Here is an 18,487-nt window from a genome sequence, read left to right on the forward strand (position 1 = left end):
CCAAATTAAAACTTATCATCATCTCCCTATCCACAATTTGTTCCTCCTCTTTATCTCCTATCTCAGAGTTGGAACCATCATCATCTACTCTATTATCCATGCTAGCAACCTAGGAATAGTAAAATTTTCAGGAGGTAAAAAAGATAATAGACATTAAAAGTCACTGTATCTACTTCTAACATACATAAAACACACATCAAACACCAATACAAAGGGTTATTACAAGTTTAAGAAACCTAAAAATTTACCTTGATATGCTCTATCTTTTACCTAGAAGAGAGAAAAAAGATCAAATTTGATGTCAAACATCTGCTCAATAGAAACAGCATTCCTAAAACAACAGTCAGAATCATAACCAAGTGAGAATTTAATAACATTCTGGTTCAGGATAATAATTTATAGGATTAAAAATAAGTAAAGGTTAACAAGCCTTTTAAATTTAATTGGTAGTGATATTTCATAAATAGCCCCTGACATAAAAACACTAAGATATGTACCTTATTTCACAGCAAAGATGTGTGTATGTGTATGTGTGTGTGTGTGTGTGTGTGTGTGTGTACTCAAAATCATTTACTTGACAATTCTAAATAACCAGGATAAAGTCTAGAAACAATGACTATTCAAAAGAAATCTGAGGAAACAATATTAAATGCATAATCTTTGTACTAAGATATGCCACTTTCACTCACCAGAAAACATCTTAGAACTCCAATTTAAATTTGGCTATTGGCTGAATTTAGAAACTAAGAGGCTACATCATCTTATTTCTGCAAACCACTAAATATATAGCAAGAAATCTGAAAGGAAAGACTGCTTGAAGAAAATGCACAAGCAATAAGAGAAATGACAATTAACATATTCTGGAAAGGACAAAAACAATCGTTTCCAAAAAACAGCAATAAACTACCTGATAATAAAACCTAAGCAGAAATTTTTTTAAAACATCACTAAATTTCTTTGTAACTTAGCATATTACTTGTCCTTTCAAATGTTATAAATGGTGATGGGATATTCAGATGTGTCCACGGATCATCCAGGGGATCTTCGTAACAGGAAATTGCATTCAGAAAACTCCAACACAGAAAAAAATGAACATTTCTTTAATGTCATAGCCTTGCTAACCTTTTACTCAAAATGACAACAGAGGAAAATGGGAAGTAGCATAAAAGCAGTCATCTAAGGTAGGGAGACTAAAGTTTTAAAGTCAAATGCTGAAACTGAGGAGCAACAAGCTAGGAACCACATCCCACATAACCTAGTGAAAAGAGAAACAGGTACCAGGGTTCTTGAAATGAAAGAAACAAGAGAGAGAAATATAAAATGTTTTCATGTTTTTCCCTTCTCTTTATCCTTCTATTTCCTTTTTACTTTTAGCTGAGAAAAAGTTCAATGAGATTAGAAAATTCCTCACAGGAATCCAGGCAAACAATTCTTCTATTTAAGAAGGGAATACTTTTTAAGAGATTTTACACTCAATTGTACAAGGAGAGGAAACTTATCTTAACAATGATATGTCTGAAATAATTAAGAAATCAGAAAAAGAACACTCAGATTTGAAAAGATTTGTATCCAATGTTTTTGGCCTCTTTAACTGTTAGGCTTTTCATATGCAAAGTCCATTTACCTAAAATAATTTTCTTCCAATTATGTTAAATAACTATGAAACAGAATGACCTACAGTACAAACATAAGTATGTATAAGCGCATATATATATATGTGTGTATATATATACACACATATATATACACACACACACACACACACACACACACACACACTTATACATATATGTACACACATACACAGAGATAGACTAATTCTGCTCAGGAAAAAAAAAACTTAATGAACAAAACATTTAATGGATTTTTGGACAACACATAATCTATACTTCCAAATAAAAAGGTATTTTCTGTACATATGATCAAATCATAAAATCTGGGAAAAATTTATATAAAAGACTGGAAAAATTATATCATCTCCTTTTTCTCATTTTACTGTATTTCTTTGCAGCATTTCCCCCTGTTTGTATGTTTATATTAACATACAGTTCATCAACATTTAAATCTTAGTTTCTGCTTTTTTTTCCCACTTCACATTTAATTGTGAGCATTTTCTGTACCTCAAAGCTTTGAAATAAATAAATCTGCCTACTATTCCACTAATTGAACATACAATAACCCCTAAATGAATTATGTTGTGCTAAGTCTTCAATCTAATACACTGTTCCATTGAAAAACATTACCAAAATCTTCAAAGCATAGTTATTTAAGATAGATTACTAGACATATATGCTACATAAAAGGATATTTATCTAACCTATCCCATCTTTTATCCCACTTTTAAGACTTCTGATACATATGAAACTACTGGTCAGGATGGCTGTAAGAATTACCAGTTCTACCAACTGCACCCACACTAAATTATTTTATAATGTTAGTTTGACTTAAACCACTATTTTGTGTTTTAGCAATTGAAAAAGAAAAAAAGGGGGGGCAGTGACTATATAAAATAATCCTTGTGCTTATGTGCTAAGGTATAAGTAAGTTAATTTACTCACAAGAGCAGTTCTCCAAGAGAAAATGACAAAGGATACAATCCCAAAGAAAACAGTGAATACTACAGGCTTCCATGGTAGTCCATAAAAATCAGGCCCAGGTTGAGTATCATCAGGCAATGTAGTAAACAGCTTAAACAGACAAATTAGAAGAAATGGGAAACCTTAAATTTATAACAAAACAGTCACAAAGAATCAGCAATTCTAAACCAACTTCCTCATCAGAAATCCACCTCCTCAATATTTTCCAATAGCTTCTTCAAGAGAGAGGATACTGGCAGTCTCATATTTTTTGTTCGCTTCCAGTGTTTTCAAGTATAATGAATCTAAATACTTTTTAAAAATATTTATTTATGTATCTTTAGTTTTAGGGTGGACACATTGTTTTGTTTTTATATGGTGCTGAGGATCGAACCCAGTGCCTCATGTATGCTAGGCAAGCGCTCTACTGAACCACAACCCCAGCCCGAATCTAAATACTTTAAATTGAGCATACATTTCCAGTTTGTAACAGGCCCTATATCATCACATTGTCTAACACCTGGCTAGAATCCCTCTGGATCATTCTTTTCTCTTAGATAACCTGGTTTTTATAATTTAAAATATTCATTTAAGACAAAACTTAAATATATGAAAGAACTAATTAATTTTATGGCAACAAATAAAAACAATGACGATATATGTATAAGATTTTAAATCTTACTTCCATTCCACTCTTATATACAGATACGTGACATGTAATTTCAGACAACTCTTGAAAACTGGCTTAGATAAACTTCTCTGAATTTAACATCCTTCTATAAAATTCAGAGCCTAATTTTAAATGGTTGCTCAAAGGCAGTGCAGTAAACACCTGCCTACTCTTCCCTGTTTTCACCGCCCTCTACACGTAATAGGAGATAACTGTCACTTGGGCCCAATTCCCCAGCAGTCTCCTTAGGGAAAAGACCCGTAGTAACATTAGCTGTTTGGATTGTTGGCTGCATTTCAGAACATACCATGAGGTTGTCACCTCTATTCCGTCAAAAAAAAAAGTGCAAGTGGGGAAAGCTCAAGTACACTCTCACCGGCCTTGCTTAACCATACAGTCACGTCCTGCCTGCCTTGGGCCTGACACACTCCATTTCTCCGTCGCCACGACAGTCAGTGCACCCACTCCGCCAGAACTCAGCCACCCGACAGGGGTCCCAGGAGCTCTGGGTCCCCCAGGGAAACAGTGACAGAAGGCACAGTGGCAGGTACTGAGTCCATGGTGTAGGGACGGCTGAGTGGAAGCGACGCTTCCCTGCAGAACAGCACAGGACCCTCTCTTTCACCGTTTCCTACTTCAGTAGGACCCAGCGCAGGGGGCGGGTACTGGGAGTGAACTTTGCCTTCCTCCACCACAGGCGCTTTCTGCCCAAGGCACGTAAAACCCATCATCAGAGGAAGCCCCTGGGTGGACTGCAGTGAGCAGACAGAGGATGCTGAGGGGCGTGGCGGCGAGCGGGAAGAACCAACTGCGGAGCCCGGCGGGGGACAGCGCCAGTAGAGCCAAGCGGAAGAGTCCAAATGAAAGGACTCCAGAAGGAAAGAGGCTCACCTGTCCCCGGAACTGGGAGAGGACCGGCGATTTAGAAGGCCCTGGAGGAAGCCAGGGAAACTAGCAGAAGGGGATTATAGGCAGAGACTAGGAAAAAGGAGAAAGTCAGGCCTCCCAGCCCCTCCCAGAGCAAAACCCTTTTGTCAACGTGTTGAGACACCAGGTACCTACCTGCCCCAAAAGTGCAGACAGAAGAGGAGAAGCTTCTCCTGCTCCCTTCTAAAAGACTACTGCTCGGACTGGGCTTTCCTTCCCTGCTCACTCTAGTCCTGTTACTTTCTCCAATTGTGGATGACACTCTTTTTAAAAAAGCCTAACCCTAAGGAATCATGTCATTATCACCCCACGCCGGTGGCTTCATTTCTGGATGCCACATTTTAAGGTTGCATGACTTGTGGAAAAGAACAGAATCATGAATAGCCCGAAAAGCACGTGCTAAAAATTGAAGAAACTGGGGACATTTAACTTGGGACATTTAACTTGGGGAGAAAATGAACATCTGTGGATCTTTAAAAATCTGTCGTCAAGTTGAATATAGTCAATTCAAAAGAACAAGAATAAGCAGGAAAGCACTGAAAAAGAAGAGCAATGAAGGGTACAGGGAGGGCAGACTATATAATTAATTCATGTACCCTCGTTAAAGCCCAGGAATACATAGAGATTGTGGGACAGAATAGAGAATCCAGAAACAGAACCAACTGGACATTTGGGGTACAATAAAAGTTAGTTTGGGGAAAACAGACTTTCTAATAAGTAGCGTTACCACATGGAAAATTATAAAATTGGATTTTTCTCTATTTATTCAAAAGATAAACTACAAATGGATAAGAAACATGAATGTAAAAATAGAAAATAAACAAGTACTAGAAAATATTAAGTGAAATTTTCTATGTATTATGAGTGGGCAAAACCTGCCTCATTGAAAAAATCTTTCCTGGCTGTATCTAAACCTGCTACACACACACACACACACACACACACAGTTTGACAATGACAAACTGAGAAAAAATATTTGCAACATATTATTGTCCAAAGAATCATGTTCCTGAAATATAAAGAACATTATAAATAAAATGGCCAGCAAACCTATACAAAAATGGGCTGAAGAAATAAACAGATCTCAGGAAAAGAAATGCAAATAGCTATAACATATGGAAACATGCTCTGCTTAGCTCATAATGAACAAAATACAAATTAAACCACACCAAGACACCATTTCTCACTTGCATTGGCAAGATCCAAACGTTTGACAACATACTCAGTAGGTGAGAGAATGTGGGGGAATAAAAATTCTCAGACACTGCTAATAAGTATACAAAATGATACAACCCTTATGAATGAGATTTGGCAACATCTCCCAAAACTGCTTATATATTTACCTATTAACTCAACAATCCCACTTTTTTTTTTTAACTTTTTCAGTGCTGGGGAAGGGTATCTTGGGCAAGTGCTCTACTGCTGAGCTATAGTCCACCAGCCCTAATTTCTAAAGATACTGGGAATACAACAACAAATGTTTAAAACTTGTATTTACAAAACTATGTTATTCAAGCATTAATTATAACAATACAAGATGGTCACAAAAGGCTGAAACAACCGTCATCAATGAAAGTTGTTGAATAAACCAAAGAAGAAAGAAAATAATTTTAAATACTGCTAAGAGCTGGTTTCCGGAATACATTTTTTAAAAATGAAGTAGAGAAAAATATTTATAGAATACTATTTGTATCTTAGAAAGTGAAAAAAGATGAATATATTATTTCTTATAGCTTTGAGGTAAAACTGACATGCAATAAATTACATGTATTTAAAGTGTGCAATTTGATGAATTTTAACATGAAATTATGAAATCACCATTATAATCAAGATAATATACACATCCTTTACTTCCAAAAATATTCTCATTCTCTAGGTAATTTTGCCCTTTGTCACCCTTCTTTCTTGCCCCCCACTTTCCCATTCCTCCAGCAAAATGTCTTATCTTAATAGATTGCTTTGTATTCCTCAAGTTTTATGTGTATGGGATAATATATTGTATTTTCTATGGCTTCTCTTATTCAGCATAATTTGAGATTCATCTACATCAGTTTATCTATCATCTATTTTTATTGCTGAGTAGCATTTCATTACAAGTACATATCACAATTTGTCTATCATCTATTGATAGACATTTGGATTTTTTTCCAGTTTGGGGCTTTTACAAATAAAATAGCCAAGAACACTGATATAAAATTCCTCCTATTGCTATATAACTTATCTTTTCTTTGGAAAAGAATGGTTGGATATGACTGGTGTATGTTTACCTTTTTAAGAAGGTGATTCTACCACTTTATATCCCCACCAGATGTGTACCCATCCAGTTCCTCCATCTCTTCTCCAACCACTCAGCACAATTGTCTTTAATATTAGATATTTAATAAGTGTGTAGTGGTAACTCTTATGCTTCAAAATTGCATTTCCCTGATAATTATGTCAAGCATTTTTAATGTATTTACTATCTGTTTATCTTCTTTGATGAAGTGTTATTTTACAGGACTATATTTTTTTCTAATGCGTTCTAAGAGTTCTTCATATATCCTTGATGCAAGTCTTGATAAATGCTTTACAGTAATTTCCTCCCAGCTTGTGTTTTGTCTATTTCATTGACTTCAAAGTGTATTTTGAATTAAAGAGGTTTTAGTTTGATGAATCCCACATTGTCAAATCCTTGTTAATGCTTTTGTTGTCAAATTTAAGAAATCTTTGCCAAACCTAAGTTCAACAAAAATTTTTCTCTTATTTTTTTTCCTAGAGGTTTTGTAGTTTTGAGTTTAATATTTAAGTCTGTGAGTTAATTCAGGTGTCTAATGCAAGGCATGGATCAGTTATTTTGCATATAAATATGCAGTAATTTCAGTACCATTTGCTGAAAAAACTTTCCATTCTCTACTTGTCTTTCCATCTTTGTCAATGACTGTTGCCATATATATTGTGTATCTATCTCTGAATTCTTGGCTCTGTTTCAATATGTTTTGTCTGCAATCCTGATTACTGTAGCTTTAGAATATTTTTTTTTCCTCTTCGTATGGTACTAGGGATTGAACACAGGACCTTGCATATGCTAGGCAAGTCCTCTACCACTGAGCTACATCCCCAGCCCTAGATTAAGTCTTGAAGCCACGTTGCAATCAGCTTGTCATTTTCTACAAAACTCTGCAGGGATTTTGATTGGAATAATGTTGACTCTGGTGATTAAACTGGGATGAATGGACACCTTAGTCTTCTGACTCATAAATTAGGTATATCTCTCCATTTAGGTTCTCTTTAAATTCTATCAGCAATATTTTATAGTTTTTAATATATACATTTTAGTTTTTGCCACGTTTATGTTTAAATACTTCATATTTTTATTCTATTGTACATGGAAATCTTTAAAATTTCAATTTCTAATTATTCATTGTTAATATATAGAAAATATAATTGCTTTTAGATGTAAATTTTATCTGTCAACCTTACAATAGCTTTTTTCTAGATCATACCAGATTGTATCTATATATATTCATATATATATATATGAATATATATAGATACAATCTCTATATATTCATATATATATATATCCTTTCCAATCTGAGTGCATTTTATTTCTTTTTCTTGCCTTAGTATACTAGCTATTTCCTTACTGCACCCCAGTACAATGCTGAATAGATGTAATGAGAGTAGACATCTCTGGTTTCTGATCTTGGGGAAAAGTATTCAATTATCAACCATTAAGTATGAGGTTAGCTGCATTTTTTCAGAGGATGTTTTAAGCTCCCTTCTATTCCTAGTTTGTTGTTTGTTTTTCTACATCAATAATCAATGCTGAGGGGCTGGGGTTGATACTCAGTGGTAGAGCACTTGCCTAGCATGTGTGAGGCAATGGGTTCAAATCTCAGCACCGCATATAAATAAGTGAATAAAATAAGTGTTAATCAACATCTAAAAATTTTTTTTAAATAATAATCAGGGCTGATTTTTTTTACATGTCGATGCGATTTATTGTCACCTACTTGTACATGCACACAAAATAACAATATAATTTGGCCAATATTACTCCCCAACATTTCCCCCCTCTGCTATATTTTTTAAATGCTTGTTTTGTATCTCTCGAGCTAAACACAAAGATTGTGCTTTTAGGTACATCAATGTGGTAAATTTCATTGATTTTCAAATGTTAAATAAATTTTGGATTCTTGACATAAATCCCCATCATCCGTCTAGTTTTTGTCTATGATGTATTTTCCTTTTACATATTGTTGTATTTGACTTAAATTTTTGTTTAGAATTTCTGTACAGATTCATTGGAGATCCCATGAGAGGTATGTGGTTTTCTTTTCTTATTATATCTTTGTCTTGGTTTGGTGTAGTGATAACACTGGATTCATAGGAGAAATATTTCCTTGCTTTAATATTCTACAAGGGTTTAGTATTAGTACTACTATTAGGAATTAGTATCATTTCTTCCTTACAGGTTTAATTGGATGACCAATAAAGCTATCTTGGTCTTATATTTTTTTCTTTGTAGAAAGGTTTTTACCTATACCTTCAATTTCTTTAATAGTCAACAAGGTTTATGAAATTGTCTGTTTTTCTTGAGTGAACTTTTGCAATTTGTGGCTTAAATAGAATTTCTTCATTTCATCTAAATTGTCAAGTTAATTAACATAAACTGTTCATAATATCCCCATTATCAGTCTAGTATCTGTGAAATCTGTAGTGATATCCCTTCTCTGATTGCGAATATTGGTAACCCGTGTCTCCTCTTTTATTTCCCTCACTAGATGTTGATCAATTTTATTCATCTTAAAGAACTAGCTTTGGGTTTCATTGATTTTCTCTTATTTTCCTTTTTTTAAAATTTTACTGACTTATGGTCTTTATTATATCTTTTTTTCTTGCTTACTTGGAGATTAACTTATTTTTCCTTTTCTAGTTTCTCAATAGTAGGAACTAAGTCAATGACTGGAGACTTATTTTTTAATAAACCTATCTTGGGCCTGGTAGTGCTATAAATTTTCCAATAACACTTTAGTGGCATTGCACAAATGGATATGTTGTTTTCAGTTTTATTCAACTCAAAATATGAATTTCTTCTCTGATTTATTTGACTCAAAAATTATTTAGCAGTGGGGGCTAAGGTTGTAGCTCAGTGGTAAAGTGCTTGCCTCACATGTGTGAGGCACTGGGTTCGATCCCCAACACCACATAAAAATAAATGTACTGTGTTGTTCATTTATACCAAATATATATATATATATATATATATATATATATATATGATAGATAGATACAGATATACATATAGATATAGATAGATAGCAGATAGCAGCCTGGCACTTAAGTTTTCAAATATTTGAGAATTTTCCAGATTTTTCCATTATTGATTTCTCATTTTATTGTGTTCAGAAAATAAGCTTTGCCTGACTTTGAATACTTTTATATTTACTGATAATTTTTTTAAGATCCAGAATATAGTTTATCTTGGTAAATGTTCCATGTGCACTAAGCTCCTTGGGGGTTTTCTATAAATGTCAATTAATTTCAAATGGATGGATTGATTATGTCATTCACACTTTCTACAACCTTACTTTTATTTTTCGTTTTCTGCCAATTGCTGAGGAGAGGATATTGAAATCTCTAAATGTAATCTATAGGATTCATCATTTTCCTCATAATTCTATCAATTTTGATACTTCATGTATTTTGAAGGTCTAATATTAAAAGTACAAGCATTTAGGTTTATTATATAATCTTGACTGATTCGTTTATCATTAGGAAATAACTTTCTTTAGTCCTGATGATATATTTTGCCCCACAACCTCTTTTGGTTTAATGTAGCTACTCCAGATTTCCTTTGACTAGTGTTTAACATGAGATACTTTTTCAATCATTTTAATTTTGACTTCTTTGTGCCTTTCTATTTACAGTGTTATTCCCTTAGACATCTATTTGGGTCTTGCTTCTTTAGGCAATATGACAATCTCTGTTTTTAACTGATGTATTTAGATACTTTCCACTTAATAGGATTACTGCCGTGCATAGGTGTAAGCTTAATATAATCTTCTATTTGTTCCTTCTGTTCTTTGTTCTTTTTCTTTTCTTTCTGTCTTCTTTTGCAGAAATACCACTATCGGTATTTTTAGTGATTCCTCTATTGGCTTATTAAGCTATAACTCTGTTTTCTAATCTTAGTACTTCAGGGTTTAGAATATACATCTTTAATTTGTCACAATCTACCTTCAGATGATACTATATTACTTCACATATTCAATAAGAACGTTACAATAGTTACTACCCTTCTGAGATTTATACTGTTGTCATGTATTTTACTTTACATGTTTTCTAAGTCCCATACTACACTGATATTTGTCTTTAAACAGTCAATGACTTTTTAAAATGTTCAAATAAGAAAAATTATTTTAAATATTTATGCACACAGTCACCATTTTCAGTGTTCTTTACTCCTTTATTCCATTATTTCCATCTGCTGTCTTGGTGCAAGTGTAGGTGAATTCTTTCAGCTTGTATGTCAGTACAAGTCTTCATTTTAGAAAGATATTTCACTGGGCATGATATTATCGGCCAACATTATTACTCTTCAAGTATATTAAAGGTATCACTCCACTATATTCTCTTATGCCTAATTTCTGACAAGAAATCTGATGTCATCCTTAGTTCTTCTCTACATAAATGTCTTCTCTAACTGCTAAGATTGCTCTTTATCACTGGTTTTGAGCAATTTATTTATGATATAATATACCTTGATATAGCTTTATTCATGCTTTTTGTACTCCAGTCCCATTTAATATCTTGGATCTGCAGATGTACAGTTTTCACAAATTTTTGGCCATCATTTCTTAAAATAATTTTCTGAATACCTCTCATAGCTCAACTTGAAACTGTCCCACAGCTCACTGATGCTCTGGTTCACTTTTCTTTAACAGAAGAAATTTTCCCTGTTTCATTTGGGGTACTTCTCCTGCTATGTCCTCAAGTTCACTAACAATTTCATCACAATGCTTATTCTGGCATTAATCCCATCCACTGTGTTTATCATATATTTTCAACTCTAGAAGTCTGATTTTCTTAAAATATATCTTCTATATCTCTTTTTACCTTTTTAACACATGAAATATAGTAGTAATGACTTTTTAAAAAATGCCATTACCTCATTCTAACATCTCCGATAGTTCTCAGTTGGCTTTGATTTGATTCTTCTCCTCATCATTGTGGATTGTATTTTTCTTGCTTCTTTGCATGCCTGGTAAGCTTTGATTCGATGCCATACATTATGAATTACTATTCTTAATATTTCGTATACAATTAAATTACTGGAAACAGTTTGATTCTCTTGGGTCTGAATATTTGTTAGGTATGACATAAATTGTAATAGTCAGTCCGAGGTAACACCCTTCTGATTATTCTACCCAACTTCCTTAGATAGTTTTTTCCAGGTGCTATTCTGGTCCCTGTGTTAAGACCTGTTCCTTCTAATCACTTAAGATGGTTTCTCTGACTTGCTAAGCAGTTTCATCACACTTATGTGCAGATCAATACCCTGCTGAACACTCAGAGAGCCTTTCACAGATTTCCAGAATTGTCTCTCAATGTAGCAACCTTCTTTTGGTACTCCACCCTGTGAATTCTAGTCACTTTGGTTTTCCTGGAATCTCAGCACCATCTCTCAATTCATGGTGTCCTCTGGTTCTGCCTGACTTCCCCTTCTTTGTCATGGCTTGGGAATCTCTTAACATAGTAAAAGCTGGGGCAACTAAAGATCTCATAGCATTTGTTCTTTATGTTTCCAGAATCATTCTTTGTTGCTTGATCTTCAATGTTACTGGATCTTAAAATTTTATATGTTTGTGGGTTTTTTTTTCATATTTATTTTAGTTGTTTCAGTTGGGAAGGTGAAGCCAGTACCTATATAAAGCTATCATAGCTAGATGTAAAAATCATTTGCTTTTCTTTTTCTTTTTATGGTGCTGGGGATTGAACACATGGCCTCATGTGTGGTAGGCAAGTGCTCTACCACTGAGCTGCATATCCCTTTTCTCATTTGCTTATTTTTTTAATAGCAGAATGCATAATGAAATAAATTTTAAAAGTTAACTATAAAAGAGAGTAATATCAGGGTAGACAGAACTGGGACAAAAGCTAGAGTTCTTTCAAAATCAGGCAGGAGAATCACAAGTTCAAAGCTAGCCTCAGCAACTTAGCAAGTCCCTACGCAACTTAGTGAGAACTATCTCTAAATAAAAAATAAAGAGCCTAGGTATGTGGCTCAGTGGATAGGAGCCCTGGGTTCAATCACCAGTACCAGAAAACAGAAACAACTTATTTTCACAAATTAACTTTGGCTCTTCTAAATATTTAAATAATTGTAAAATAAATTAAAAAATCTTTAAAAATTAACACCTAAATATTGAAAGCAAAAATGAAACAACCTGTGATATCATGTTGGTGACAAACCACAGAAATGAATTATTTCAAACATACCTTAGTGGGATATAGCTTAAAGACAAGAGAATTTCATTTCATTTCAGGAATACATTCCTGAAAGTATTTTAAACAACATAAATATAGTCGTGTGTTGCTTAATAATGGGAATAAATTCTGAGAAACACATCTTAGGCAATTTCAGTGTGTAAACATCATTGAGTATGCTTATACAAACCTAGAAAATATAGCCATTTCCACACGTAGGTATTCATATATGGTATATCATCGCTTTGGGGATAAAAACCTATAAGATATTATTATACTGAATTCTGTAGACAATTGTAACATTGTAAATGTTTATATATCTAAACATATCAAAACACAAAAAAGATTAAAAATACTAGGTGTCAAGAATTTTTTAGCTCCATTATTATGCACTAATGACCAAAATGTCATTAAGTGGCACAAGACTGTAAACGATTATATTTATGTCATTGAAAACTGGAACTCCAACATCAGAGAAAGAAAACACAAATCTAAGATAGATGAAGTGAAGTAAAATCTCTCTAACATCCTGAATTTTCATGGGAATTATCTAAATGACATGATCAAAAATCCCCACATATTTCTGAGCTTTGTTCACTAAAAAGGCTTACAAATGACAGTCAATTTGAGCAATAAGCAATCCTAGTACTTGGAATGTAGCCTCTAAATATCATTTCCTATTGAAAGAAACCAAAGTTCTTTTAGAGAAATAGTTCCTTTCAGGTCTGGACAGGGAATGTTTAAGATGAACTTGGAACATCTCATAGTTCAAAAGCAAGGGAAACAGGTAACAATGACCACTAGGTGGTGGCAAAGGGTCCCAGGAGCCAAGATAAAAAGGCTTCTACAAGGCAAAAGGGGGAGAAATTGAGCATCAGATAAGAAAAATTACTATTCCTAACTGGATTAAACACATCAAATATTTTTAAATGCATGACATCATATTGACTCTTAAATAAAAGTTAAAAAGATTTCAAAAGCCCCTTTGGGTATCATTTGATAATGCTAGAATAATACCTTACTATTCTGAAAAGTGTTTAAATGAAGAAAAGGAATCAAATGTTTATCTCCTGCCTTAACTATACAAACCGAATATCTGTGTAAAGAATAATCAATCATAGCCAGGCGCTGTGGCACACACTTGCAATCCCAGTAGCTTGGGAGGCTGAGGAGGGAAGATAGCAAGTTCAAAGTCAGCCTCAGCAAAAGTGAATTGCTAAAGCAACTCAGTGAGACCCTGTATATAAATAAAATACAAAATAGGGCTGAGGATATGGCTCATTAGCCAAGTGCCCCTGAGTTTAATCCCCAGTACCAAAAAAAAAAGAAAGAATAATCAATCATAAATTTTTATTTGTATAGGCATCCCAGCCTTTAAATGAAGAAAGAAAAATCCCAGCAATTCAGACCATTGCTATTTTGCAACCTGTAATATATTAGCAAATCTCACCAAGGTCACTGTTGACTAGTAGTCATCATCAAAGGAGAGGACATGCAGATATCAATGCAATATTTCCTATTAAATTTTCATAAAAAACAGAATTGAACCTAAACCTGACTACCAATTTCCAAGAAATATAAAGCAACAGAGAGAGGCTGAGGTTGTTAGCTCAGCACTTGCCTAGAATGCATGGAGCCCGAGGTTCAATCCCCAGCACCACCAAAAAAAAAGGCAATAGAGAAAACAGGTTAAATTGTTGTACCAGGGAGATGTCATTTATTCACTCAAACTACAATATATCCTAGAAGTCCCACAAACATATTTTTTTCAATTATTGCAAAAAGTTACAACAAAAGGAGAAATCAATAGAGAGTAACTTATATGAGACTTGTTCTCCCACTGAAAGCAACCAGAAAGTTGGAATATATATATTGGTACCAGGGATTGAACTCAGGAGCACTTGATCACTGAGCCACATCCCCAGTCTCAGCCCCATTTTGTATTTTATTTAGAGACAGGGTCTCACTGAGTTACTTAGCACCTCACTTTTGGCTTTGAACTTGTGATCCTCCTGTCTCAGCCTCCCGAGCCACTAGGATTAAGGCATGTGCCATCATGCCCAGTCAAAAAAGATTTTTAAAGAGCTATTTTTCAAATAGAAAGCCACAAGGAACATGCAACTGTCACCCCTAAGAGCAGGAGAACAAATAGGTGAGCATTCTACCTGGAGGTACCCTCTAGACCTCAGTTTGAAAAGGGGAACACAAATGGGGCACAACAGTCTCACTGAGGAGAGAGAGACCAGAGTTCCAGGAGATTAAGCAGCCAAAAATATGTAGAGAAAACTACCAGAAACATGGGAGCCACAAAGAAAAAGAGTTCCAGAAATCTGCATGGAGGTGGTCTTCAGTCTGGGGCTACATTCTAAGCAGTACCTGTGAGGGCCAAGAACAACTATAAGCTAACCAATCCCACAGTTGGCACTGAGCTGGGAGAAGTCTGGATTCCAGCTAGCCAGAGAGAGTTGACGTACAAAAACAGTATGGTCAACAAGCTCATGAAGAAGTATTTGATCCTGGCATCATGGCACATATCTGTAATCCCAGCAATCAATCCCAGGTTGAGGCAGGAAGATCCCAAGTGTGAGGCTGGCAACTTATCAAGGGCCTAAGGAAGTTAGTGAGACCCTATCTCAAAAGAAAAAAAAAAGTTCACTCAATATCATTAATTATCAGGAAATAAACTCACAAAGACATACCCACTAGAATGGCCCAAGTGCTAGTGAAGATGAAGTCAAGTGGAAGTCTCCTAAATTGCTGGTGGAAGTATAAAATGATTGTGGTCATTTTTTAGCATGGCTTGACAGTATCACATAAGACAAAAACATACATTAAACGTAGGAGGCAATTGCACTCCTAGATATGAGTCCACTTATAGTGGCATATATATGAAACAGTACTGTAGGAAAAATGAATCTATAGTTTAAAAAAAAAGTTATCAATGGTTGCCTGGAACAGGTGGTGAAGGCACTCACTGGGAAGGATCCCAAGGAAACCCCTTTTCTAGTGAAAAAAAAAAAACCTGTTCTATATCTTTATTATGGTAGTTTTTACATGGGCATCTACATTTGTTAAAACTCAGAGTGTGCTTGCTTTGGCAGCACATATACTAAAATTGGAACAATACAGAAAAAATCAACATAGTCCCCGAGCAAGGATGACACCCACATTTGTGAAGTATTCCATAGTTTTGTGGAACCAACCCTTCAGCAGATGAATGGATAAAGAAACTGTGGTACATATATGAAATGGAATATTACTTATAGCATTAAAAGAGAAAAAATTATGGCATCTGCGGGTGAATGGGAATATCAGGTTAAGGGAAGTAAGCCAATCCCCAAAACCAAAAGCTGTATGTTCTCTCTGAACGTGGATGCTGACCCATAATGGGGGTGAAGTGGGTGGTAAGGGGCATGGAAAGAATGGAGGAACTTTGGGCAAAGGGGAGGTAGGACAGGTGAGGGGGCAGAGGGATAGGAAAGATGGTGGAATGAGATGAACCACATTACCCGAGGTACATGTAGGACTACACGTGTTGTGTACAACTAGGAAAAGTTTTGTTCCATTTATATACAATGAATTGAAATGCATTCTGCTATCATGTATAACCAACTAGAACAAATTTAAAAAACTCACTGATATTGGCTATCAAGGAATTACTGTTAAGTTGGGTGATGGCCCGTGGGTTCATTATACTATTCTCTATGCTTTTCTTTAAAGCTTTTCTAATTAAATTTATTTTTTAACTAGTACATAGAAACAAACTTTATAATTATTGAAGTAGGTAACATGACATTTTGATGCATGTATACACTATGTAACGTTTAAATCAGTTAAATATATCTACCTCCTCAAACATCATTTCTTTATGGTAAAACTTTCACAATCTTTTTTTCTAGTATTCTAAAATATACAGTATGTTATGGTTACCTATAGTCCCCTACTATTCTCTCTGCTCTTATTTGAAAGTTTCCATGATAAAAATACTAAAAATAATTTTTAAATTAAGATATAACTTCAAATATTTAAAGGATTTCTATGTAGAAAAGAATTCAATTTTATAGAGGAAATCATGTGGAGGAAAATTTGGAGTCAATACAAGGATGAACTAGACAACAGAAGAACATATAGCCTTGTAAGAGAGTGACTCATGCTAGGAAATACTGGTGTACAGGCCTCATAACTATTCGTCAGGGCCACAGTAAAGAAAATAACAGCAATGAGTGAGAAACTAGACTAACAGCCTTCCAAGGTTTCTTCTAACACTAAGATTCTGCTAAGATTCCATTGATCAATGAATCTGATTGGTGCACATCTCCCAAACACATCAGAGCCTATTACTCTCCAGTCCTATCAGATATCATACTACTTGTTTAAGATTTTACATTGACTTGTTCATAATTTTTGCATATATTTGTTAAGTCCTTTTCTTAAGGCTTTCAAAAATCACAATCATACCTTACACCTGTTAGACTCTTTTAGTCCTTGCACAATGTCCTGTACATACTGGGCCATCAAAATGCCTTTTTGAAATCTCCTTTCAAATCAGTCTCCTAACATTGTGCCTCTTCTTTGCCACTCACGTCTATGTCTTACCTATCACCGTACAATCACTGACCATACCTGCACCACATTCATGTCCCCTGACCTAGACCTAGAGGAGGGCTCTGTGCATACCTAAAAAATATGAATAAAGAGATCCTTCCCATATCATGAGGCTGTTAACTTTCCAAGTGATGCTGATTCATTCTGATAATCAAATTATGACTGTAGAAGACTGCTTTAATCACTGGAAATATAATTATTCTAACTGCCTGGCTCGTACATACCCCTTACCCAGGTGGCTGCCACCATCATGAACAAACATGGAGCCAACTGAAAAATGATTTGTTTCTCCCCACCACATCTTTTCCACCCTGGTGGTCTTTCCTCCCCAGGTATTCATTGTCTTTATACCACCTTCTGACTGTCTACATGAGAATTAGGGCGTGTGTAGGGGTAAAACCCTTCAAAATGCCAGACACCTCACCAGACATTTTACCTTGTCAAATCATTTAATTCTTATGATTGGAGTAAGCATTATCTACATTTTTCAGATGAGGAAAACTTTTTTCAAAAGTTTAGTTATTTGCCCAAACGTCTATATGATAACCTTGGGATTTGAAACCAGATCTAACTGGCTTCAAAATCTACACATTTTACAAGGAAAACAACAACATCATCTTTCTTACACAAGCCTTGAAATAACACAACCTACAGGAAACAACTTCAGTTGAGGAGGATTACTGTCACAATGGCCCTAGGACCATCTTATCCTCCAACCTCTAAAAGCTTTCTCATTCCTATAATTAAACTCTAAAAGTCCAATATCAACAAATACCAACAGGGGGGAGGTAAGTCCTAAAATGCTTAGATAAGCTTCTAGACAGATTAAATGTCTTGTTTGGATCATGATTTTCTTTAGAAAGATCAGCCTTAAGTGACTCTTTCTAAGAAACAGATCTAACCTAATTCCTTTCATTCTTAAAACTTTCTAAGGATCCCCACTATTAATGGTCTAATGCTACTTTGGCTCATGACTTCCTTTAAGATTTGCTGGCCTCTCCAACAGGCCCATCCCCCTCCAACTTCACACTTTACAACACCAACTATTCACATTCTCCTGCCCTCCCCAAATATCCTTTCTTCATGTTTCCATTTCTCTGAACACATTTCTTCTGACTGCCAGCTTCCCCCACCACCCCAGCCTGTCTAATCAACAACAAACCACATGTCAGACTCCTGTTTGCCCTTTGCCTGTGCTTCAAACACATCTCAACCACTTTCTGACCTTACTGATCAC

At 34.9% G+C, this 18,487-nt stretch overlaps 1 protein-coding gene and 1 non-coding gene across 13 annotated transcripts in view; one reads left to right on the forward strand and one right to left on the reverse strand.

The window, feature by feature from the left end:
• Positions 1–18,487, reverse strand: part of LOC144373975 (transport and Golgi organization protein 1 homolog) — a 153,845-nt gene that overhangs the window by 785 nt on the left and 134,573 nt on the right. For all 12 annotated transcript variants that reach the window (XM_078036943.1, XM_078036947.1, XM_078036940.1 and 9 more), the window contains 2 exons: positions 2,559–2,687; positions 249–270 (listed from right to left, as the gene is read on the reverse strand). In XM_078036943.1, coding sequence (XP_077893069.1) covers positions 249–270; positions 2,559–2,687 — 151 coding nt within the window. The remainder of the gene's footprint in view (positions 1–248; positions 271–2,558; positions 2,688–18,487) is intronic.
• On the forward strand, positions 15,731–15,837 carry LOC144373999 (U6 spliceosomal RNA). The gene has a single exon (XR_013433530.1). It is a non-coding gene; the product is annotated as a U6 spliceosomal RNA (small nuclear RNA).

This window comes from Ictidomys tridecemlineatus, unplaced genomic scaffold, assembly GCF_052094955.1.
Source record: "Ictidomys tridecemlineatus isolate mIctTri1 unplaced genomic scaffold, mIctTri1.hap1 Scaffold_54, whole genome shotgun sequence".
In the NCBI taxonomy this organism is placed as follows: Eukaryota; Metazoa; Chordata; class Mammalia; order Rodentia; family Sciuridae; genus Ictidomys; species Ictidomys tridecemlineatus.